At 52.5% G+C, this 26,625-nt stretch overlaps 1 protein-coding gene across 2 annotated transcripts in view; it reads left to right on the top strand.

Moving 5' to 3' along the window:
* LOC119974658 overlaps window positions 1–26,625 on the top strand; it is a 188,008-nt gene that overhangs the window by 156,316 nt on the left and 5,067 nt on the right. For both annotated transcript variants that reach the window (XM_038813734.1, XM_038813733.1), the window contains exon 10: window positions 4,778–5,004. In XM_038813734.1, coding sequence (XP_038669662.1) covers window positions 4,778–5,004 — 227 coding nt within the window. The remainder of the gene's footprint in view (window positions 1–4,777; window positions 5,005–26,625) is intronic.

Here is a 26,625-nt window from a genome sequence, read left to right as displayed (position 1 = left end):
CAGGTTCCTCTTCCTGTTTAGATCCATTCCGATCTACATCCCCAAGGCCTTTTTCAAAGCGCTGGACAAACTCATCATGGCGTTCGTATGGGGGGGTAAAAATGCTAGGATCCCAAAGAAGGTCTTACAAAAAACAAAAACCAGGGGAGGGCTAGCCCTCCCGAATCTACAATTCTACCACTGGGCAGCAACAGCCGAGCGAGTAAGGGGATGGATCCAGGAGCCAGAGGCTGAGTGGGTGCGTGCGGAGGAGGCCTCCTGCATGGGAACCTCCCTCCGGGCCCTCGCCACGGCAGCACTCCCATCCCCACCCAAAAAACACTCCAGCAGCCCAGTGGTGACAGCCACCCTCCAATCCTGGAACCAACTGCGGCAGCAACTTGGCCTGACCAAAATGTCGAACAGGGCTCCCATCTGCAACAACCATAGGTTCACACCAGCACTGACTGACGCCACCTTCAAAAGGTGGAGGCAGGACGGGGGGACACTGACAGTCAGGGACCTATACACGGACGACAGGATCGCAACACTGGACGAACTGACAGAGAAGTTTCAGCTAGCTGGGGGGAACGAGCTACGGTACCTGCAGCTCAAAAACTTCCTACGAAAGGAGACAAGGACGTACCCACAACCGCCACGACAGACACTACTGGAAGACCTACTGGACGCAAGTATCCTAGAGAAAGGGAACTGTAGTGACATGTATGACCGACTGGTAGATAGGGACGACACCGTACTGGACGCAACAAGAAGGAAATGGGAGGACGACCTGGGGATGGAGATAGGGTGGGGACTCTGGAGCGAAGCACTGCATAGGGTCAACTCCACCTCCACGTGCGCAAGGCTCAGCCTGACGCAACTAAAAGTGGTACATAGAGCCCACTTAACAAGAACCCGTATGAGTAGGTTCTTCCCGGAGGTGGAAGACAGATGTGAACGGTGCCAAAGAGGCCCGGCCAACCACGCCCACATGTTCTGGTCTTGCCCCAGACTCGTGGAGTACTGGACAGCCTTCTTCGAGGTTATGTCCAAAGTGGTGGGAGTGAGGGTGGAGCCATGCCCGATAGTGGCGGTCTTCGGGGTTTCAGAACAGCCAGATCTATTCCTGGGGAGGAGGGCGGACGCCCTTGCCTTTGCCTCCCTGATCGCCCGCCGTAGAATCCTGTTTGGCTGGCGGTCAGCAGCACCGCCCAGAGCTGCGGATTGGCTGTCCGACCTCTCGGAATCTCTCCAAATGGAGAAAATCAAATTTGCCATCCGAGGGTCGGACGACGGCTTCCACAGAACGTGGGAGCCATTCATGCAACTGTTCCGGGACCTATTTGTGGCCAATGTACAAGAGGAAGAATAGTCGGGGGAAGGTAGCGGGAGGGGCTACAGGTTCGGTACGGGGGTTCGATGGCTAGCTAAGGCCCAAAACCAAACTAAATAAACATGTTGGGGGGGGGGGGGGGGGGGGGCGGGCGCAGTTACTACTACGAAGATGCTTACCTGTAAATATGTATGTTAATTTTTGCGTGTTTGTTTGTTGTTTTTTCTCTCCTAACAATTTGTAATTTGTTCAATATAAAATATGAAAACTGAATAAAAACATTTATAAAAAAAAAAAAAAATGTGTGCCCAGTGAGCCATCTTGAATTGTATCAGGCTGAGCCTGGCACATGATGAGGACGTGTTGACTCTGCTCAGGGCATCCTCCCACAGACCCACCTCTAACTCCTTTCCCAACTCATCTTCTCATTTGCACTTTAACTCCCTTACTGCAGGCCTCCAATCCCTCTACTACTTCTACAATCCCGATTGGGGCTCCCGACCCCTCCACCAACCCTTCCTGCACCTTCGGAAACTCCAACCCCTCTAAAAATTGTCTCATGCCCTCCAGCTGGGGGCTCCGATCCATACAACCGACTATAAAACTCCTTGAACACCCCACTCACCCCCGTTGGGTCCATGACCGTGTTCCCCTCTCTGTCCTTCACTCTACCTATCTCCCTGACCACCTCTCTTTTCCTGAGCTGGCGTGCTAGCATCCTACTGGCCTTCTCACCATACTCATATACCACTCCCCTCGCCTTCCACAACTGCCCCACCACCTTCCCTGTGGATATCAGACCAAACTCCATCTGCAGCTTCTGCTGCTCCTTCAACAGCCCCGCTTCTGTGGTTTCAGAGCTCCTTCTGTCCACCTAGGGTATCTCCCTAACCAGCCTATCCATCTCTGCCCACTCCACCTTCTCCCTACGAGCCTGTATTGAAATCAGCTCCACCCTAACTACTGCCTTCAGCGTCTCCCACACCTTTGCTGCCGAGACCTCCCCTGTTTCATTCTGGATGGCCTCCCTCACCTGCCCGCACACCTCCTCATCCGCTAACACCTCCTACATCCAAACTCCATCGTGGGCGCTGACACCCCCCCCCCTCCCTCTCCTTGCTCACCCGTAAATCCACCTAGTGTGGGGCATGGTCCGAGACAACAATCGCCGAATACTCGGCCTCCCCCACCCCTGCCAGCAAAGCCCTATTCAAAATGGAAAAATCAATCCGGGAGTGCACTTTGTGAATATGGGAAAAAAAAGAAAACTCCTTCGCTCTTGGCCGTCCAAACCTCCATGGATCTACTCCTCCCGTCTGTTCCATAAACCCCTTTAGTTCCTTCGCTGCGGCTGGCACCCTCCCTGTCCTTGAACCCGACTGATCCAATCTCAGATCGATGACCATATTGAAGTTCACCCCCCAGGATCAACCTATGCGTGTCCCGGTCCGGAATCTTCCCCAACACCCGCCTCATAAACTCCGCCTCGTCCCAGTTTGGTGAGTAAATATTCACTAATACCATCGGCATGCCCTCCAGCTTCCCACTCAACATAACTTACCTACCCCCCGAGTCCGCAACTATACTCCTTACCTCAAATGACACCCGCTTATTCGCTACCCCACCCTAGTTTTAGAGTCTCGCCCTGAATGAAATACCTGCCTGACCTACCCCTTCCTCAGCCCAGACTGATCCATTACACTCAGGTGTACCTCATGTAGTATTGCAACGTCCGCCGTCAAATTCTTCAAATGCACAAAGATGCAAGTCTTCTTGAAAGGCCCATTCAGCCCTTTCACGATCCATGTGGTCAGTCGGTCGTGGGACACCCCATCCCCCCTCCCCCACCTCCCCTGCCGATCAACCGTCGCCCTCCTTAGGCCTGCCTCCAGCCCGTGTCTCACATGTCCTCAGGCCTGCCCTCGGGTGCCCACTGACATCGACCTCCAATTTGTCTCCCAGTGCCAGTCCCTCCTCCGTCAGCAGAACAATTCCCCCTCCCCCATAACAAAATAGCAATCCCATTCCCCTGCTCAACAAACCTATCACTGCTCTCCCCCCACTGCGTTTCCGTGAGCTAGCCCATCCAGCTAGCCTGGTAGCCCCCGCCCATGGCGCCAAGCATCCCATCCCCCACTGATCTCCCTCCCCCCTGCTTTAACATACATACGCAAAGCAAAACAATCCCCAACAAACAAAGAAGAAAACTCCACCCATCATCCCCCATTAAGAACAAAGTTAACCCCCATACAAAATTGAGCAACGGCCTAAAAATTAGAACAAAAACAATACACACAGAACCCAAAGAGAAAATAAATTTAGCAGCATAATTACAGAATTACACGCCCCCAAGTCCTCCATAACCTGCCAGTCCCCTGTCCTTAACAAAGTTCATAGCCTCATCTGGCGATCCAAAATAAAGTTCTTGGCCCTCGTAAGTGACCCACAATCGAACTGGGTACAACATGCCGGACTTCACCCCCTTCTTAAAGAGGGCCGATTTACTTTGTTGAAGCTCGCCCTTCTTTTGGCCTTTTTTGCACCCAGGTCCTGGTAAATGCGCAGTTCGTTATCTTCCCATGTGCAGCTCCTTGTCTGCCTGGCCCACCTCAAGATCTGTTCCTTGTCCAGGAACCGGTGCATTCGTACTACCATCACCCTCGGCAGTTCATTTTTCAGTGGCTTCCTCATAAGCTTTCTGTGTGCCCTGTCCATCGTCAAGGGCCGAGTAAACGCACCTTCCCCCAGCAGCTTCTTGAACATATGCCCCTGCGGCCGATCCCTTGCTGCCCTCCAGGAAGCCAACGATCCTCAGATATTGCCTGTGTGACCTGTTCCCCAGATCCTACACTTTCTCTTGTAGCCTTTTCTGGTGGTTCATCATCATCCCCATCTCCGCTGCCTTCGCGGCTAGCTGGCCATTGTGCTCAGCAACCGCATCTTCCACCTTCTGGATCGCCTGGCTCTGGGCTCCTAATCTTTGCTCCGCCCAGTCAATCCCTGTCTTAATAGGGTCCAGGTACTCTTGTCTCTGCTTAGCAAACCTCTCCTAGTGGAAGTCCACAAGCTGCTCCGTTGACCACTGGGTCGGCAATCCCAGTCCTTGAGCCTCCACCATATTTTTCTGTGCTACAGACTCCACTCCCTTCTTTGACCAACGATCTCTCCTTTTCAGGCCATTTCTGATCCACAAATTCACAAACTGGTGGGGAATCCTTCTCCTCTACCTCATCAATCTCCTATTTTGCCAATCAAATCCCCCATAAGTCGTGGCAAAAGGTCCCAAAGGTCCATCACAAGCGGGAGCTACAAATAAGCAACCATTCACTCGATGGCCGCCACCGGAGGTCCACTGTAGTGATTCTATGACATTGGTCCAATATCAGCTTTTTTCTTTATTTCTTCTGTACTATGGTATTGTTCTATACTTGTGAATTGGTGGATTGTTTATATTCTTCGTTCCAGTTCCTTTTCAGACATTTGCACAGCAGGTTCTCCCAGACCAACAAAATACAAAATCAAGAAGCGACACATTGTGGACGGACAAGGTGAAGGCATCGCGTTGCTTCATCTGAGCACAGCAGTGGATTCCACCCTCGTTCAGCCAATCCCCCTGCCTGATTCTTCTAATCAAACTGAAACAACTCAAACCATCTGTCGAATCACCCCACAAAGCAACTCAAAATATAATGGTAAGGTTTTATCCATTAACGTCCCACATATGAAGTTCAGACCGAGGATGACAGCACGGGCAGCACGGTAGCATTGTGGTTAGCACTGTGGCTTCACAGCTCCAGGGTCCCAGGTTCGATTCCCGGCTTGGATCACTGCCTGTGCGGAGTCTGCACGTTCTCCCCGTGTGTGCGTGGGTTTCCTCTGGGTGCTCCGGTTTCCTCCCACAGTCCAAAGATGTGCGGGTTAGGTGGATTGGCCATGTTAAATTGCCCTCAGTGTCCAAAATTGCCCTTAGTGTTGGGTGGGGTTACTGGATTATGGGGATAGGGTGGGATTGTGGGCTTGGGCAGGGTGCTCTTTCCAAGAGCCGGTGCAGACTCGATGGGCCGAATGGCCTCCTTCCGCACTGTAAATTCTATTAATGACATGGCTACTTCAAGGGTCACATGTTGGAAGTGCGGGATTTCTCCTTAGAGCGCAGGCAGAGTTGAAGCATGCACTGGCTGCTCAGAGTACTGAATAAACTATTGTTGTTATAAATCTTTGGTCGCCAGTCATTGGAATCCACCATTTTTACACATTGTCAGGAGTTGACAGTATGACACAGGGACTTTGCCACATCGACCCGCTCGTGTTTGAGAAAAATATTGCGGATAACTGGGCCAAATTTGAAAAGGAGGGGAGGATCAACTGCAGGGGCAGATTATCGGGCAGGTGCAAGAAGGTACTGCATGTACCTTCAATCTAGCGGGGCCCGAGGTCGACAAGAAGTTTGTCTTTCAAATGGAGGAGGAAAAAGATACTGTTAAAAATGTTTGAGCATATTTGCTTGCCAGTGAGGAATATAACGCTCAACAGGCACACGTTTAACACTTCAGTACAAATGAATCGATAGAATCGTAAACAACAACTTAAAAAGTTTTTAGCAAAATAAAGTACGCTTTTCCCTCTTACTGGTGAATTAGTCAGGGATCGAATGGTCTGTGGGGTCCACAGTGATCCTGTTTACAAGCAACTGCTGTGAGAAAAATTTAACGTTGCAAACATCATCAGCATTTGCTGGCTAAATGAACAGTCAGAAAAATGTACCAAAGAGTGAAGGTGGGAAACAGACGTTTTCATGGTACACCCAACAACAGTGGTCATCACCCTCAACACAGAAGTGCATGCTAGACATTTGGTTAATGCTGCAATGAATGTGGCAGATGGAACCATTTTGCAAAATGCTGCAAATGTAAACCATGGCAGCCTGCCTACGCCACCAGTCACATTGCAGCCAGTCACTCCTCCAGGGTTCGGAGCTCAATCAGATCAACCAAACCACTGAACCTTCAACAACACTCTACTGTGAAAGTGTCCACACCATCACAGAGAGGGCTGGGATTTGCACCACCCTGAACATTGTGTGCAGCAATGCAAAATATATTATGGTAACTGAACTTCTCCTGACATCTCACCAGTTGAACTTGTTCCAGTTGAAGTAGTGATATACTGGTACTTTCTATTAAGTATATTGTACTCGCAGCTCTGTGTGGTCTCCTTTCCATTGGGGAAGACCTTTGCTCAGGCTGCAAGCATGACTCCCACCTCTTGGTTGCTTGTCATTTCAATTCAACACTTTGTTCTCATGCTCACATTTCAGTTCTTGGCCCTCTACAATGTTCCAATGAAACCCAATGTAATCTGGAGAAACGGTACCTTGGGCTGGATTCTCCGTTGCCCGACACCAATATCGTAATCGGCATTCGGGCGGGGAATCGACTCCGACGCCCAAATCGGGGCCAGCACCGGTTTGACGCCGGTCAGCCATGCTCTGCCCCCTCTAAAATGGCGACATTGCACGGCGCGCTGCTCGCCACTGCAACATCATTGGCAGGCCCTCCCGTAATGCACCGCTCCCGATGGGCCGAGTTCCTGACGGCTCAGGAGATGTGTGGTCTCAGCGGTCGCGAACCAGCGTGGCGGCTGCAGACTGTGTCCGGCGTCGCCACACTCGGCCGGGATCCGTGCCGCTGGCTGGGGGAGATCTGCGAGGGCTGGGGCAACTGGTGGGGGTGGCCAGGGTATGGCCATGGGGTGCCCTGTGAGGCCGCAGATGGCAGGTCGGGTCCGTATATGGCCAGTGCCTTTATTGTACAGTGCATTTGCTGCAGGTTATCAGCCGTGCGCATGCATGGCCAGGGACCCGGCCATTCTCTGGTTGTTTTTGGCATGAGAGCCAGGGGTTTCACCCTGTACCGCTGCTAGCCCCTCACCAGTCCAGGAATCGTTGAGGGTTTGTCGCCGATTTTTTTCCCCAAGAAAGTTGACAAACGGCTGCCACCTCCGGGTGAACCCTAACATTGACCCTCTTAAGGCAAACTTTATTTTCTCAAGACTGAGAAATCCAGCCATGTCACTAACCCAGGTCTCTACACTCTGGGGCCTCGGGTCCTTCCACATTAACAAGATCCGTCTCCGGGCTACCAGGGAGGCAAAGGCCAAGACGTCGGCCTCTTTTGCCCCCTGAACTCCCGGCTCTTCCGACACTCCAAAGATCGCCACCTCCGGACTCGGCACCACCTGTGTTTTTAGAACCGTGGACATTGCCTTCGCAAAACACTCTGAGCTTCGGGCATGTCCAAAACATGTGGACATGATTTGCTGGGCTTCCCGCGCACGTCGCACACCTATCCTCTATCCCGAAAAACTTACTCATCGTAGCCGCTGTCATGTGTGCCCGGTGGACAACCTTAAATTGTATCAGGCTAAGCCTGGCACATGATGAGGAGGTATTAACCCTGCTTAGGGCATCCGCCCATTGACCCGCCTCTGTCTCTCCTCCTAGTACATCCTCCCACTTGCCCTTAAGCTCAACCACCGGAGTTTCCTCCGCCTCCGAAAGCTCCTGGTAAATATCCGATACCTTCCCATCTCCCACCCAGGTACTGGAAACTACTCTATCCTGTATCCCCCATGGCGGCAGCGGAAAGGCCGGCACCTGTTTTCTCAGGAAGTCTCGCACCTGCAAATACCTGAAACCATTCCCTGCTGGCAATGTAAATTTATCCTCCAAGGCTTTCAAGCTGGGAAAGCTCCCGTCTATAAATAGATTCCCCATCCTTCTAATTCCTGCCCTCTGCCAATTCCTGAACTCGCCATCTAGCCTACCCGGTATAAACCTGTGGTTATTATAAATCGGGGTCCAAATTGACGCTCCCTCCCCTCTCTTATATCTCATCCATTGCCCCCAGATTCTCAGAGCCGCCACCACCACCGGACTTGTGGAGTATCGAGCCGGTGAGAACGACAGAGGTGCCGTTATCAGTGCTCCCAAACTGGTGTCTTTACGTGACGCCGCCTCCATCCACTCCCATGCCGACACCCCCCCCCCCCCCCCACTACCCACTTCCTAATCATGGCTACATTAGCCACCCAGTAGTAATTGCAGACATTCGGCAGCGCCAACCCACCCTCCCCCCGACTGCACTCCAGCAACACTTTCTTCACTCGCGGGGTTTTACCCGCCCACACAAAGTCCAAAATAATCTTATTCACCCGCTTGAAAAAGGCCTTAGGGATGAAGATGGGGAGGACCTGAAAGACAAACAGAAATCTGGGGAGGACCGTCATTTTCACGGTCAGTACCCTCCCCGCCAGTGATAGCGGGAGCATGTCCCACCTCTTAAAGTCCCCTTCCATTTGATCTACCAACCGGGTTAGGTTTAACTTGTGCAGTGCATCCCATTTCCGGGCCACCTGGATTCCCAGATATCGAAAGCTCTTCCCTACCATTCTAAGCGGCAGCTCTCCCAGTCTCTTCTCCTGTCCTCTTGCTTATTTCGCAAACATCTCTCTTTTCCCCATGTTCAATTTATACCCTGAAAAATTACCAAATTCCCCTAAGATCCGCATAACTTCCCCATCCCCTCCAACGGGTCCGAAATGTACAAGAGCGGGTCATCTGCGTAGAGCGAGACCCTGTGCTCCACTCTCCCCCCCCACCCCGAACCAGCCCTTTCCAGTTCCTAGAGGCTCTTAACGCCATGGCCAATGGCTCTATGGCCAGATTAAACAGTAACAGCGAGAGGGGGCACCCTTGCCTTGTCCCTTGGTGTAGTTTAAAGTACCCCAACCTCAGCCGGTTCGTATGGACACTCGCTACTGGTGCCTGATAGAGCAACCGCACCCAGTCAATAAAGCCCTCACCAAACCCAAACCTTCCCAGCGCCTCCCACAGGTAATTCCACTCTACCCGATCAAAAACCTTCTCCACATCCATCGCTACCACCACCTTCAGCTCCTCTTCTTCTGAGGGCATCATAATAACATTTAAAAGCCTTCGAACATTGGCTTTGAGTTGTCTGCCTGTTACAAATCCCATCTGGTCTTCCCCTATCACCCCCGGGACACAGTCCATCTTATGGCCAGTATCTTAGCCAGCAGTTTGGCGTCCACATTCAGTAGAGAAATTGGCCTGTATGACCCGCATTGCTCCCGATCCTTCTTCTGTTTCTGGATCAATGAAATCGAGGCCTGAAACATTGTTGGAGGGAGAGCTCCCTTCTCTCTTATTTCATTAAATGTCCTCACCAGCAGTGGGCTCAATATCTCTGAAAACTTCTTATAGAATTCCACTGGGTAGCCGTCAGGCCCGGGGCCTTGCCCGACTGCATGCCCTCCAGCCCCTTGATTTTTCCTCAATCTCAATTGGGGCTCCCAGCCCCTCCACCAGGTCCTCCTCTACCCTTGGGAACCTCAACTGATCCAAAATCTGCCTCATCCCCTCCACCCCAGCCGGGGGTTCCGACTCATATAATTTGCTGTAGAAGTCCTTAAATACCTAATTTACTCCCGCTGGGTGCAGGACAGTATTCCCGCCTCTACGCTTTACTTTACCTATCTCCCTGGCCGCCTCCCTTTTTCCTGAGCTGGTTTGCCAACATTCTGCTTGCCTTTTCCCCATACTCATAGATCGCTCCCTTGCCTCCTCAACTGTTCCATCTCTTTCCCTGTTGTCAACTGCCCAAACTCCGCCTGTAACCTCCGCTGCTCCCTCTGTAGTCCCGTGTCTGGGGCCTCCGAGTATCTCCTGTTCACCTGGAGTATCTCCTCCACTAATCTATCCTTCTCGGCCTGTTCTGCCTTTTTTCTGTGGGCCCGTAGCGAGATTAATTCCCCTCTGACCACTGCCTTCAAAGCTTCCCAAACCGTCGCTGATGAGACCTCCCCCATATCATTTGTTTCCAGGTAGTTCTGGATGGACTTGTTAACCCGCCCACAGATCGCTTTGCGCTCTAATAAACCCACATCCAGTCTCCAAAGCGAGCGTCGCCCTCTCTCCACACTAACCCATAGATTCACACAATGTGGGGCATGATCCGACACTGCAATAGCCGAGTACTCAGTATCCACCACCTCCGGTATTAACGCCCTGCTCAGAACAAAAAGTCGATTTTTTGTGGACATGTGAGTAAAAGGAAAACTCCTTCGCCCTCGGCCGTGCAAACCTCCATGGGCCTACTCCCCCCACCTGTTCCATAAAACCCTTCAATTCCTTTGCCGCAGCCGGCCTCCTCCCTGTCCTGGATTTTGACCGGTCCAATTCCGGATAAATGACTGTTATGGGCCAGGGTTTGGAGAACCCCAAAGTGTATCATGGAGTTCACCTGACCCACAACTTTTAATAGATTGTGGTATGGGGAGCACACGGCCGACTCTACAGGTATGGTACAGCAGAAATTACTTACAACACTAAGTAATCTTTTAAGCTTCCCAAACAACATTCAGAAGAAACTTCTTTTAACAGAAGCACATTAGGTTTACATTCACTATTGAGAACATTTATAATTCTGAATTCACCAAAGATCAAGAGATAGTCTTTTGATGGCAAAGAGATCAACAGTACAGCTGCTCTGTCTGGCTTCAGCTCCAACACTGAAAACAAAACTAAAACACACCCTGCAGCAAACAGCCTGAAACAAAAGTAAAAAAGCTGACAGCCCAGCTCCACCCACACTCTGACGTCACTGCAGTAGTAAACACCCATTTCTTAAAGATATTCTCACATGACACCTCCCATGATCAGGTTATGTGACTCTCAGTCTGAGATCTTACCTGAAACCCGCCTCATAAATTCCAGGTCATCCCAATTTGGAGCATATATGTATATATGTTCACGAGTACCATCCGCACCCCCTCCAGCTTCCCACTCACCATTATGTACTTACCCCCCTTGTCTGACATGATTCTGCCTGCCCCGAATGCCACTTGTTTGCTGATCAAGATCGCTATCCCCCTGGTCTCTTGTAGCATTGCCACGTCTGCCTTCAGCCCCCTCAAATGTGCGAACACGTGAGCCCTCTTGACCGGCCCTTTCAGCCCTCTGACGTCCCATGTGATCAGCTTGATCGGGGGGGGGGGGGGGGGGGGGGGGGGCACCCCCCGCTGATTAGCCATTGCCCTTTTTAGACCAGCCTCAGGTTCACACCCTCGGCCTCCTCGAGCCCCCCCTCAGGCAGTCGCCGTTCCCGACCTCCAATTTGTCTCCTAGTAACAGTTCCTCCCCTGTCAGCAAAGCAGCTCCCCCCTCCCTCCCCCCCCCCCCCCAGCCAACAACACTAGAAACCCAACCCCCCAAGTCAAGCTCCAGCTTAACAACTGGTCACCCCCCACTGCGCTTCCGAGAATCAGCTGACCCACGCTGATTTGATAGCGCCCGCCCCTGGCACCAAGCAGTCTGTCTCCCTATTGTTCTCTTCCCTCTCCCCCCACATGGATAAACATTTAAAAAGCATCACATTCCCCAGTAAACAAACATCAAAAAAAACAGTGAAGAATCAGTCACTTTAGAAAAATAATCACCCAAAAAGCAGAACCAAACCCAAGCTCTTCCCCCCTCTAACCAGCTCCGTGCAGGACAAAGCAACCGTTAACCATCCAAACAGCCCCTTATTTCACATAGCGCTACTTTATATTTATACAATCCAGCACAACAAATCGCAGCCAAGGTATTTCTTCAAGGCTTCAGTGTCTTTTAATTCGCCTCCAGCTTCATTTCTTTAATAAAGGTCCGTACTTCGTCTGGCATTTCAAAGCAGAAATCCTGTTCCTCATGTGTGACCCACAGACGGGCTGGGTACAGCATCCCGAACTTCACTCCCTTCTTAATGAGGGTCAATTTTGCCCGATTGAACCCAGCTCGCCTCTTGGCCAAATCCGCTCCCAGGTCCTGATAAATGTGCAACTCACAGTTTTCCCACTTGCTGCTCCGGTTCTTTCTTGGCCCACCGCAAAACGTGTTCCTTGTCCATGAATCGGTGAAAACGTTCCACCATGGCCCTCGGCGGCTCATTCGCTCGGGGCTTCCTCACGAGGGCTCTGTGCGTTCTGTCCAATTCCAGGGGCCGAGGGAGTGCCCCAACCCCCGCTCAACCTCTCCAGCATGTCCGTCACATAAGCCCTCGCATCCGATCCCTCACTGCCTTCAGGGAGGCCGACAATTCTGAGATTTTGCCACCTGGACCTGTTCTCCGGGTCCTCCAGTTTCTCCTGCATTCTTTTCTGGCAGTCGTTCATCATCCTCACCTTGTTTTCTAGCACGGTTATATACTCCTCGTGCTCGGACAACTTTTGTACCACCTCCTGGATCGCTCTCCCCTGCGTATCCTGATTCTGAACCACTTGATCAATCGAAGCCTTAATCGGGACCAGCGTGTCCTTCTTCAGCTTGGCGAAGCAATCCTTGGAAAAACCTCACCAGCTGCTCCGTCGACCACTGTGTCATCTCCCCACTGCCCTTGCTCTCCGCCATGCTTTCCCGCGTTGCCAGCTCTGCTCGCGTCTTCCTTATAGGACTTTGTCTTCTCACACAGCCACTTCTGGCCCAATTCTCCATACACCGGAGGGTGATTTCTCCTTACTGTGTCACTCTTCACTGATTTATCCCCTAAAATCCTGAAACAAATGGTGGAGAAAGGTCCAAAAGTCTGTCACAGGCGGGAGCTATGAAATATGCGACCTACTTCTCCATGGCCACCACCATAATCTCTCCCATGCTCTAACCTATCCTTAACCTTCTCCTTTCCTCCACCTACCCCTACTCCTCCCTTTTTAAAAGCATCAAATCCATCACATTCCTCGCTCTCTTCTGCTCCGAAGAAGAGTTATATTGGACTTGGAGTGTTAACTCTGATGCTGCCAGACCTGCTGAGATTTTCCAGTATTGTCTGTTTTTATTTCAGATCTCCAACACCCACAAAGGTATTTTGCTTTAACTATCTGAACAACTGTTGTTACTAAGGAGGTGCGGAGTAAAATTTGTTTTAGCTGGAAACTAGAAATGGGGGATAGCAAGCTAACTGCTTATATTGCCGGCTGGGCCTGGATGCATTACAATTTGGGAGTAGCCTGTCGGATTAAATCGATTCCTGGATTATTTTTTTTAAAAACATTTTTATTCTCCTCCTTTTTCACATTTTCTCCCAAATTTACACCCACCAACAATAACCGATAATGAATAACGAATGCAATGTCAATCCCCATATCACCAACAACAATCCCATCCTCCCACCAACCCCCAAACAGCAGCCCGCATGTTAACAGAAACAAATAACAAAAAGGAATCAGGAATCACCCATTACCACATACAGTCCCCCTCCCCCCAACCCTCCCAACACTCCCCCCCCCGGCAACCCGGTAATGCTCAATGTAATCCAATTCTCGAAAGTACATAATGAATGACGGCCATTAATTGTAGAACCCCTCCATCCTTCCCCTGAGTTCAAATTTGACCTTCTCAAGAATCAAGAATTCCAGCAGGTCCCCCCACCATGCCAGGGCACAGGGTGGAGAGGTTGATCTCCATCCCAACAGGATCCGTCTTTGGGCGATCAACGAGCCGAAGGCTACGATATCTGCCTCCGCACCCATTTCCAACACCGAATATGACCTCCCGAGGGCCCGGGTCCAGTTTCACGTGCACCACTTTAAAGATTACCCGAAAAACCTCCTTTGAGTAATCCTCCAGCTTTGAACAGGAATGAAACATATGAACGTGGTTTGCGGGGGTCCCCTGCAACATTCACACACATCTTCTACCCCTCATAGAGCCGGCTCATCCTCGCCCTTGTGAGGTATGCTCCGTGTACCATCTTCAGCTGTATTATCTCCAACCTCGCGCATGAGGTGGAGCCGTTCACCCTCTGGAGCACCTCACACCAGCACCCCTCCTCCATACCCTCTCCAAACTCTTCCTCCCACTTTACCTTGATCCCATCCAGCGGTGCCGTCTCCTCTTCCAAAATAGCCGTGTAAACCGCCGACACTACCCTCTTCTCCAGTCCCCCTGTCGTCAGCACCTCCTCCAGCAATGTGAAGGCCGGTTCCTCCGGGAAGCTCTGTATCTCCTTTCTGGCAAAGTCTCAATCTTGCATGTATCTAAACATTTCCCCCTGCTCCAGCCCATACTTCGGTTCCAGCTCCTTCAATCCTGCAAACCGACCCCCCCCCCAAGAAACAAATCTTTTAGTGTCCTAATTCCTTTCTCCTCCCATCTCCGAAGACTTCCGTCCCACTTCCCTGGCTCAAATCTATAGTTTCTCCGAATCGGCATTTCCCTTGGCCCTGCCCCCAATCCAAAGTGCTAGTGAAACTGCCTCCAAATTCTCAATGAAGCTATTACTACCGGACACCCTGAGTATTTCCCTGGGACCATCGGAAGCAGTGCTGTTGCTAGCGCCTTCAATCCCGACACCCCGCACAAACTCTCCTCCGTTCTGAACCATTGGGAGTCAACCCCTCTGACCCAGCTCCGCACCTTCTCCACATTCGCCTCCCAGTAATAATACATCAGGTTCGGAAGACCTAAACCCCCTGCCTGCCTTCCCCTCTGTAGCAGCACCTTTCTAACTCTGGCCACCTTCCCTCCCCATATGAACAAGGTAATCATTCCTTCAATCTCTCTAAAAAATGCCTTTGGCAGGAAAATCGATAGGCATTGGAAAATAAAGAAGAAATCGCGGCAACATGTTCATTTTAACCGCCTGTACCCGACCCGCCAGTGACAGAGGGAAACCATCCCACCTTGCCATATCAGCTTTCACTCTCCCCACCAAACTAGAAATGTTGTACCTACGGAGCCCCAACCAATCCCGAGCAACCTGCATGCCCAGGAATCTAAAGTGCCCTATGGAATGGCAGCCTCCCCATCCCTACCCCCACCACCGGCAGAGACATTGACACTGGGCTAAATCGCTGGCTTTGAAAGCAGACCAAGGCAGGCCAGCAGCATGGTTCGATTCCCGTAACAGCCTCCCCGAACAGGCGCCGGAATGTGGCGACTAGGGGCTTTTCACAGTAACTTCATTGAAGCCTACTCGTGACAATAAGCGATTTTCATTTCATTTAGTTTGTACCCCGAGAAAGCCCCAAACACCTGAAGCAGCTCCAGTATTCCCCGATTGACACACTCGGTTCTGACATGTATACAGGTCATTGGCATATAAGGACACCCTATACTCTATCCCTCCCGCACTATTCCTTTCCATACCCCAGAACTTCTTAATGCAATGGCCAACAGCTCAATCACGAGTGCAAACAGCAGGGGGGACATAGGACATCCCTGCCTAGTCCCATGTTGGAGAGAAAAGTATTCTGAGCTGATGTCATTTGTGCGGACACTCGCCCTCGGCTCCTTATACAGTAGCTTTACCCAGTCCACAAATCTTGGTTCAATCCCAAACCGCTCTGGAACTGCCATCAAGTACCCACATTCTACCCGGTCAAACGCCTTCACAGCATCCAATGCCACAACCACCTCTGTTTACTTCCCCTCTGCTGGTGCCATAACCATGTTCAATACCCTCCTAATGTTTGGGAAGAGCTGCCTCCCAAACCCCGTCTGATCCTCACCTATCACCTTCTGGAGGCACTCCTCCAGCCTACCTACCAGTACCTTCGCCAATATCTTTGCATCTACATTAAGAAGTGATATGGGCCTACACGACCCACACTCCGTCAGATCCTTATCTTTTTTAAGCAACAGGGAAATCGATGCCTGCCCCAAAGTTTGTGATAACACACCCTTCCCTATCGCCTCTTCAAATATCCCCACCAACTTATCTTTGAATATTTTATCATATTCCACCGGAAACCCATCCGGCCCTGCCACCTTCCCCGACTGCATCCTCCCAATGATTCCTGGATTATATAAGGACCATTAATTCTTGGAGTGTGGGTAGTGTCATAATATACAACTATGTATATAATGGAGTGCAGACAGGCAGTGATTGACACACAGGATGACCAGTAAGCACACAGAACAGAGCAGCCAATCACCAGACAGGACATGGCCACTATAAAGCCAGAGGGCACCAGTTTTCCCGCTCTCTCGGGATGCAGCCTCTGAGACAAGCAGAGCTCGTGAGCATAGCCAGTGCAAACACCATGTGGTAGCCAGTAAGTCTGGTCAGGCTAGTGTCAGGTCTCCATTCAAGTCAGCATAGTGTCAACCCACAGTTGAACATGTATAATAGTTTAGATGTTAAATAAAATCATGTTACATCTTATCAAGTGTTGGAAGTCTGTCTCTCACTACACTGCATCAAGTGCAGTCCACATCGACCCAGCCAGCCCAACACATCATGGTACCAGGTAGTGATGCTGAAAATTGATGGACCTACCTTGAGCGAATCAGCGTTGACCAGAAAACAGCCATTCGGTGACATGGAAAACGTCCGCCCTCCTCCGCAGCTCCGCATCGCCGGCAACCTCGGTGCAAATTGGAAGATCTGCAAACAGAAGTTCCAACTCTATCTCGAAGCCACCGACCTCGAGGCCGCATCGGACGCCAGGAAGATCGCACTATTCCTCTCCACAGCCGGGGACCACGCCATCCACATCTACAAATCCCTCACATTCGCTGAAGGCGAAGACAAGACAAAATTTAAAACAGTCTTGCTGAAGTTCGACAGCCACTGCGACATCGAGGTGAATGAGAGCTTTGAATGGTATGTTTTCCAGCAGAGGCTTCAGGGTAAGCATGAACCTTTTCAATCCTTTTTGACCCATCTACGCATCCTCGCGCAGTCATGTAACTATGACTCGACAACTGATTCCATGATCCGGGATCAGATCGTTTTCGGGGTCCACTCCGACACCCTTCAGCAGCAGCTCCTGAAAGTCGAGCAGCTCACCCTCACCATCGCCATCAAAACGTGCGTCCTCCATGAGCATGCTAACAATCAGTACTCCCACATCAGGGTGGCAGAAATGGCAAAGCTAAACTCCCACGAGGCGGAACGGGTGCAGGCCATCGCACAAATGCAGGGCCTAAATATCGACGGGAGTGGCCATTTCGCGCGCTTTTCCCGGGCCCCTGCGCATGCGGGCCACGACCGAAGGGAGAAGACCAGCCTGCGCAGGTGCATACATCGTTCGACCGCACTGCGCATGCGTGTTGGCGCACAGAACGCACTGACGTTGGCATCATGACGTGTCCGAATTGTGGTTCTGCCCATTTAAAGCGGCAATGTCCAGCAAAATCACGACGGTGTCTACAGTTTAGCAAGCTTGGCCACTACGCAGCTCTTTGCAGATCTGCTCCGCTGGCCAGCATCCAGCGATCCCAGACACGGCGCAGAAGCATCTGTTCAATACAGCAGGCCATGCCAGACTCCGACCCCGACAGCCCAACAGATCCTGATGCTGAGTGCCTCAAATCCCCATACCGGGTGGGCATCATTACGAAGCATGCACTGCCTTTCTCCAAGATAGTGAAGCACCTCCCGATCCTCGGTGTGGATCCCGATGACGAGTGATGTGCTGTCTTCACAGTCAACAAGGCTCGCATCCGGTTCAAACTGGACACTGGCGCATCAGCGAACCTCATCTTGAAATCCGATCTCGACACCATCCGCGTCAAACCAAGCATTTTTCCACCGGCCTGCCAGCTCCTTGACTACAATGGCAAAGCCATTGCTGCCAGTGGCTCATGCCAACTCGGAGTTTCCAATATATCATTTAAAGCGACACTGCGATTTGAGATTGTAGGACCTGACAGAGCATCCCTGCTCAGTGCTCGGGCCTGCAAACTCCTGAACCTGGTTCAGCGAGTCCACACCATGTCACCCTCACAGGCGACGACCTCACCTGATGAAAACTTCCAGGCTGAAATTGATGACATCATCACGCAGTACCACAGTGTGTTCGTCGGAATGTGCACACTCCCATACAGATACAAAATCTTGCTCAAACCAAACGCCACCCCTGTGGTTCACGCACCATGTCGGGTGCCGGCACCCATCAAGGACAACCTCAAGCAGTAGTTGCAGGACCTCCAGGACCAGGGCATCATATCAAAGGTCACAGAACCCACCGACTGGGTCAGCTCCATGGTCTGCGTCAAGAAGCCTTCATGGGAGCTTCGAATCTGTATCGACCCCAAAGATCTAAATCGCAACATTATGAGGGAACATTACCCGATACCAACACGAGAAGAGTTGACCAGCGAGATGGCTCATGCCAAATTCTTTACGAAGCTGGACGCCTCCAAGGGGTTCTGGCAAATACAGCTGGACGCATCCAGTCGCAAGCTGTGCACATTCAATACCCCGTTTGGTCGCTACTGCTACAACCGGATGCCCTTTGGCATCATCTCTGCCTCAGAGGTATTTCACCGCATCATGGAACAGATGATGGAGGGTATTGAGTGGATGCACGGGTATGATGACGATGTCATAATCTCGTCCACAACTCCTCAAGAACACATCGATCGCCTCAAGCAGGTCTTCCGCAGAATCTACAAGCATGGCCTCCAACTCAACAGGGCCAAGTGGTCGTTTGGTCAATCAGAAATCAAATTCCTTGGTGACCACATCTCGCAGCAAGATATGCGGCCAGATGCTGACACGATTTCGGCCATCAACGCCATGAAGACCCCAGAGGACAAGAAGGCGGTCCTCCGCTTTCTAGGGATGGTCAACTTCATCGGGAAGTTCATTCCCTGTGGTGAGATAACCACTGTAGTTATGTGTACTGCAGTAGGGGGATGTATGCCTGTACCTGTAATACAGGTTCCTCCGGTCAGCCCCTGCCGGCTAGCTCCGCCCACAGGGAGCTTATGTATAAATGTATGAGAGCTGCTCAGACCCTTAGTCTACAGTTTGCAGATGGAGGGACAACATCGTACAACAATAAAACCTCTATTGAACCAGTCTCTCGGCTTTGAGTATAATTGTTAGCGCTACAATTTATTGTTGTACGATTTCCCATTCACCATGGACATCAGAATTAAGCCTGACCGTCTGCAGCTGGATCCACATTCGCCTCACGCCAGAAAAGACTTTTTTTTTAAAAGTTTTTAAAAAAATTTAGAGTACCCAATTATTTTTTCCAATTAAGGGGCAATTTAGTGTGGCCAATTCACCTAACCTGCACATCTTTTGGGTTGTGGGGGCGAAACCCACGCAGACACGGGGAGAATGTGCAAACTCCACACGAACAGTGACCCAGGGCCGGGATTCGAACCCGGGTCCTCAGCGCCGTAGGCAGCAATGCTAACCACTGTGCCACCGTGCTGCCCAGTAGAAAAGACTTTGATCACTGGCTCGTAGTCTCCGAGGCCTACATCTCTTCAGCGGACCCTCCCCCGACGGAGGCTCAGAAAAAGCAGCTCCTGTACTCCAGACTTAGCTCCAGCGTCTTTCCGCTCATTCGAGATGCGACCGACTACACCGCAGCTATGGAACTGCTCAAGGAGAACTATGCATCATCGGCGAACACCCTGTTTGCGAGGCATCAACTTTCTACTCGCGTCCAGCAGCCGGATGAGTCGATTGAGGACTTCTGGAGGGCCCTTATACCTCTGGTACGAGACTGCGACTGCCGGGCCCTCACAGCCACGGAACATTCCGATTTACTCATGCGCGATGCCTTCGTTACAGGCATTGCATCGGGCCCCATCCGGCAACGACTGCTGGAAGGGGTCGCCCCCAACCTCGCGGCCGCAAAGGCCCTGGCGCTTTCCATGACGGCCGCCTCCCGTAGTGCGCAAACTTACTCCGCTGGCCACTCGGCCCACCCGTCCTACCCCTCATGGACCCCACAAACGGCCCCCCAGGCCCATCCGTCCTACCCCTCATGGACCCCGCAAACGGCCCCCCCAGCAGCCGCCCCCGCGCACTATGCCTGCGCTGCCCGCCGCACCGCACCCCCTGGGGGTCCCCACTGTTACTTCTGCGGCCAGCAGAAGCACCCTCGCCAACGCTGCCCGGCCCGCACAGCGACCTGCAAAGCTTGTGGAAAGAAAGGCCACTTTGCAGCGGTGTGTCAGTCCCGGACGGTCGCCGCTATCGCGCCGCCGGTCCCCACGCCTCAGCCGCTCCCTCAATGGGCCCCGCCGTCCGCTTCCCCCGACCCCACGTGCGATCACTGGGCGCCGCCATCTTTTGCCGCCCCCGCCACGTGCGCCCCATGGGCGCCGCCATCTTCATCCACCACAGCCATGTGCGTTCCATGGGCACCGCCATTTTGTTCCGACCCCACAACGTGCGCTCCATGGACGCCGCCATTTTACCCACAGGTACTGCGGATGCCGCCATCTCGTCTCCAGGGGCTGCCATCACGGGACACGGGTCGCTACCGCACCTCGTCGGACTCATCTGACTCAACCGCCGATCAACCACTGCTCGCCTCCGTTACGCTCGACCAGTCCCGTCCTCGCAACCTGGCACCCTCTTCCATACCGGTGCTGGTCAACGGCCATGTGACCTCCTGCCTCATCGACTCTGGGAGCACCGAGAGCTTCGTCCACCCGGACACGGTAAGGCGCTGCTCCCTTGCGGTCCATCCCGCCGACCGGCAGATCTCCCTTGCCTCCGGTTCCCACTCTGTCCCGATCCGGGGTTTCTGCCTGGTTAAACTTACTGTCCAGGGCATGGAATTCGACTGTTTCCATCTGTAGATTCTCCCCAACCTCTGCGCGTCACTCTTACTAGGCCTGGATTTCCAGTGCAATCTCCAGAGCCTCACCCTCAAATTCGGCGGACCCCTACCTCCCCTCACCGTTTGCGGCCTCGCGACCCTCAAGGTCGAGCCTCCCTCCCTCTTTGCCAATCTGACTGTGGATTGCAAGCCCGTCGCCACCAGGAGCAGACGGTACAGCACCCAGGACAAGGCCTTCATCAGGTCCGAAGTCCAGCGGCTGCTTCGGGAGGGTATCATCGAGGCCAGCAACATCCCTTGGAGAGCCCAGGTGGTAGTGGTTAAGACCGGGGAGAAGCACAGGATGGTCGTGGACTACAGCCAGATCATCAACCGGTACACGCAGCTCGACGCGTAGCCCCTCCCCCGCATTTCTGATATGGTCAATCAGATTGCACAGTACCGGGTCTTCTCTACTATTGACCTGAAATCCGCCTACCACCAGCTCTCCATCTATAAATCGGACCGTCCCTACACTGCCTTCGAGGCAGACGGTCGTCTGTACCAATTTCTGAGGGTTCCCTTCGGCGTCACGAATGGAGTCTCGGTATTTCAGCGAGAAATGGACCGAATGGTTGACCGGTATGGACTGCAGGCCACCTTCCCGTACCTCGACAATGTCACCATCTGCAGGCATGACCAGCAGGACCATGATGCCAACCTTTATAAATTCCTCCACACCGCATCTCTCCTTAATCTCATGTACAACAAGGAGAAATGCGTGTTCCGCACAGACCGCTTAGCCATCCTTGGCTACGTAGTCCAAAACGGACTACTGGGGCCCGATCCCGACCGTATGCGCCCCCTCATGGTGCTCCCAATCCCCCACTGCCCCAAGGCCCTCAAACGCTGCCTTGGGTTTTTTTCTTATTACGCCCAGTGGGTCCCGCAATACGCAGACAAGGCCCGGCCACTTATCCAGTCCACACATTTTCCCCTCTCGGCCGAAGCACAACAGGCCTTCGCCCGCATTCGATCTGACATAGCCAGGGCGGGGAAACTCTGCCTTTCCAAGTAGAGAGTGACGCTTCAGATGTCGCCCTTGCCGCCACGCTGAATCAGGCCGGCAGACCCGTGGCATTCTTTTCACGCACCCTCCACGCCTCCGAAATTCGGCATTCCTCTGTTGAAAAGGAAGCCCAGGCAATCGTTGAAGCGGTGCGGCACTGGAGGCATTACCTGGCCGGCAGGAGATTCACTCTCCTCACTGACCAACGGTCAGTAGCCTTCATGTTCAACAACACGCAGCGGTGCAAGATCAAGAATGACAAAATCTTGCGGTGGAGAATCGAGCTCTCCACCTTTAACTACGAGATCTTGTATCGCCCCAGCAAGCTCAACGAGCCCCCAGACGCCCACTCCCGAGGTACATGTGCCAGTGCACAAGTGAACCAGCTCCGTGCCTTGCACGAGAGCCTTTGCCATCCGGGGGTCACTCGCTTGTACCATCTGATCAAAGCCCGCAATCTGCCCTACTCCGTCGAGGAAGTACGGACAGTCACCAGAGACTGCCAGATCTGTGCGGAGTGCAAGCCGCACTTCTACCGGCCAGATCGCGCGCGCCTGGTGAAAGCATCCCGCCCCTTTGAACTCCTCAGCGTGGACTTCAAAGGGCCCCTTCCCTCCACCGACCGCAACACCTACATCCTTAGTGTGGTCGATGAATTTTCTAGGTTCCCATTCGCCATCCCATGCCCTGATATGACGTCTGCCACCGTCATCAAGGCCCTGGATTCCATTTTCGCCCTGTTCGGTTTCCCCGACTATATCCACAGTGACAGGGGATCCTCATTCATGAGCGATGAGCTGCGTCAATTCCTGCTCAGCAGGGGTATCGCCTCCAGCAGGACGACCAGCTACAACCCCCGGGGAAACGGGCAGGTAGAGAGGGAGAACGGGACGGTATGGAGGGCCGTCCAGCTGGCCCTACGGTCCAGGAAACTCCCAGCCGCTCGCTGGCAGCAGGTCCTCCCTGACGTGCTCCATTCCATTCGGTCGCTACTGTGCACCGCAACTAACAGTACACTCCATGAACGTGTTTTTGCCTTCCCTAGGAAGTCCACATCCGGGGTGTCGCTCCCAACTTGGCTCACGACTCCGGGCCCAGTCCTTCTCCGTAGGCATGTACGGCACCACAAGGCGGAACCCCGGTGGACAAAGTACACCTTCTCCACGCCAATCCTCAGTATGCCTACGTGGAGTTCACCGACGGCCGCCAGGACACAGTCTCGCTCCGGGACCTGGCTCCCTCAGGTGCCGATCCCATGCCCACACCCCTTCCCGCACCAACCCCAGCGCCCCCCTATTCGTCCCCATCAGGTCCATCCCTCATCCCCCTGCCCACCCTGGAGGACACGGAAGATTTCGGCTTGCTCTCGGAGTCATCCCGCCAGCAGCCAGCACCAACACCGCCAACACCTGCACCATCATTGCCATCACCGGCTGTGCCGACGTCACCACCACAGCTACGCCGATCACAGCGGAACGTTCGACCACCGATTCGGCTCAACCTGTAACCTGCTAACCGGATGGACTCTTGATTTTCCTTGTTGGACCCTCTTGTGAATAGCATCCTTTGTATTAGAGTTACATGTCACCCCCGCCGGACTCATTTTTTACAGGGGGTGAATGTGGTGAGATAATCACTGTAGTTATGTGTACTGCAGTAGGGGGATGTATGCCTGTACCTGTAATACAGGTTCCTCCGGTAAGCCCCTGCCGGCTAGCTCCGCCCACAGGGAGCTTGTGTATAAATGTATGAGAGCTGCTCAGACTCTTAGTCTACAGTTTGCAGATGGAGGGGCAACATCGTACAACAATAAAGCCTCTATTGAACCAGTCTCTCGGCTTTGAGTATAATTGTTAGCGCTACATTCCCAACATGGCTTTCCACGCCATCTGATCAGAAAGTCGACGGAATTCCAGTGGCTGCCCGCTCATGAGAAAGAATGGCGGGAGTTGAGGGCAAAGCTCACCACAGCCCCGGTTCTGGCATTTTTCGATCCTACCAAGGAGACCAAAATATCCACTGACGTGAGCCAGGATGGTATTGGGGCAGTTCTCCTCCAACGGGATGACTCCCCCTCCTGGACCCCAGTTGCGTATGCCTCCAGAGCCATGACGCCCACTGAGTCCACATAATTCAGAAGGACTTAAACAACATGACACCCCGGATACAATGAATCCTTCTCAAGATACGCTGCTACAATTTTGAAATTGTCTACACACCAGGCAAAGAACTCATTGTTGCAGATGCCCTTTCCAGGTCAATCACCACACTGTGTGAGCAAACTGACTTTGTCTGCCAAATCGATGCACAGGTGCAATTCTGTGCCTCCAACCTTCCGGCCCCTGATGGGAGGGTCGTTCAGATTTGTGAGGAGACAGCCAAGGATCCTCTGCTACAGCGTGTGATGCAGCACCTCACGAATGGCTGGCAAAAGGGACAGTGTCCCCAGTTTTACAATGTCAAGGACGACCTGACGGTGGTGGACGACATCCTCATGAAGCTCGATAGAATCGTGATTCTGCAGAGCATGCGAGCTGTGGTGTTCGGCCAAATCCATGAGAGTCACCTGGGAGTCGAGAAATGTTGACGCAGAGCTCGGGGGGCAGTCTATTGGCCGGGCATCAGCCAGGAGGTTGCCAACACGGTCCTCAACTGCCCTACATGTAAAAAAATTTCAGCCCGTTCAACCCAAAGAAACTCTGCAGCAAAATGAGATAGTGACCTCCCCATGGTCCAAAGTCGGTGTCGACCTTTTCCACTCCAAGGGGCGTGACTATGTCCTCCTGGTCGACTACTTCTCCAATTACCCCGAAGTGGTGAAACTGTCCGACCTCACGTCGAAGGCGGTGATTAAGGCATGCATAGAAACATTTGCCAGACATGGGATACCGCTCATGGTGATGAGTGACAACGGTCCCTGTTTTTACAGCCAGGAGTGGTCTGAGTTTGCAAGGCTGTACAACTTTCGTCACGTCACCTCCAGCCCCCACTACCCGCAGTCAAGCGGGGAGGCCGAGAAAGGGGTCCATATCGTCAAGAGATTACTATGCAAGGCCACAGACTCAGGCTCCGACTTCAACCTGGCGCTGCTGGCACACAGGGCAACCCCACTGTCCACTGGGTTGTCTCTGCGAACCACGGTTCCAGCCATCCATGTTCCAGCCCTTGACCACCTCACGGTCATACAAAAGATGCAGCAGTCTCGGGCCCAACCGAAATGAGCATAGAACGCTCATGCCATGGATCTCCACGAGCTGGTCCCAAATAATTGTGTTCGTGTACAGTTGCCTGTCGGCGGCTGGTCCGCCACAGCTGTGGTGGTCAAGCAAGTGGCCCCGAGATCGTTCCTCATCCGCATGGCTGATGGCTCCTTCCTATGATGCACAGACGGGCGCTGCGCAGAGTTCCACGCCCGCCACCCAATCGTGATGTCCTGCCTCCCACAATGCCTCCTCCGGATGTGCCCTACCACGATGCCACCGACCTCCCAACGATCCTGCCAACCTCTGCGACCACCGCATTGGCGGCAGTCCCACCTATCCAAGTGCAGGCGGCCCCTGATCCACCCTTGAGGCGGTCAACCAGAATTCATCGCCCGCCACAAAGACAAAACTTATGGACTGAACTTTTGCACAATTTTGTTACCTCATCGTTTTGACCTCTGTAAGTATCGTTTCTACCATTTCATCTGCCCTATATCAGCACTAGCGGCACCTTCCTATGTATATAAATTCATTTTAGCACATTCTGTATATAGTCACGCACATATACACGTCCACACGCACATGCACCTTACTATTTATTATCTGATCACAAACAATGTAAAAAAAAAGGTGAGATGTCATAATATACATCTATGTATATAATGGAATGCAGACAGGCAGTGATTGACACACAGGATGACCAGTGAGCACACAGAACAGAGCAGCCAATCGCCAGGCAGGACACGACCACTATAAAGCCAGAGGGCACTAGGTTTCCCGCTCTCTCTCGGGACCAAGTCTCTGAGACTATCAGAGTTCGTGAGCTAGCCAGTGCAAACACCATGTGGTAGCTAGTAAGTCTGGTCAGGCTACTGTCAGGTCTCCATTCAAGTCAGCATAGTGTCAACCCAGAGTTGAACATGTATTATAGTTTAGATGTTAAATAAAATCGTGTTGCATCTCATCAAGTGTTGGAAGTCTGTCTCTCGCTACACTGCATCAAGTGCAGTCCACAACGACTCAGCCAGCCCAACACATCAGATAGTTGATTTGCTACTGCCCAATGTCATTTCACCCTTCTACCTTCAGCAATATCATGTTAGTAGCAGGGAGGGTATCCCACTGGGAACATTTGTAGGAGATTAGCGTGCAGTCAATCCCAGTTTTGCTCTGTATAACGGATAGAAAATAATTGTGGAAGTATTCCGGAATACTTCTATGACCTCCTGATGCAGGTGATTGCCTTGAGCGACACAGTAGCACAGTATTAGCACAGTTGTTTCACAGCGTCAGGGTTCCAGGTTTGATTCCCTACTTGGATCACTGCCTGTGTGGAGTCTGCACGTTTTGCCCGTGTCTGCGTGGGTTTCCTCCGGGTGCTCCGGTTTCTTCCCACAAGTCCCGAAAGATGTGCTGTTTAGTCATTTGGACATCCTGATTCTCCCTCTGTGTACCCAAACAGGCAC

This window comes from Scyliorhinus canicula, chromosome 12, assembly GCF_902713615.1.
Source record: "Scyliorhinus canicula chromosome 12, sScyCan1.1, whole genome shotgun sequence".
Lineage (NCBI taxonomy): Eukaryota > Metazoa > Chordata > Chondrichthyes > Carcharhiniformes > Scyliorhinidae > Scyliorhinus > Scyliorhinus canicula.
Note: the sequence above shows the minus strand (reverse complement) of the source record. Positions and strands in the feature narration are given on the sequence as shown.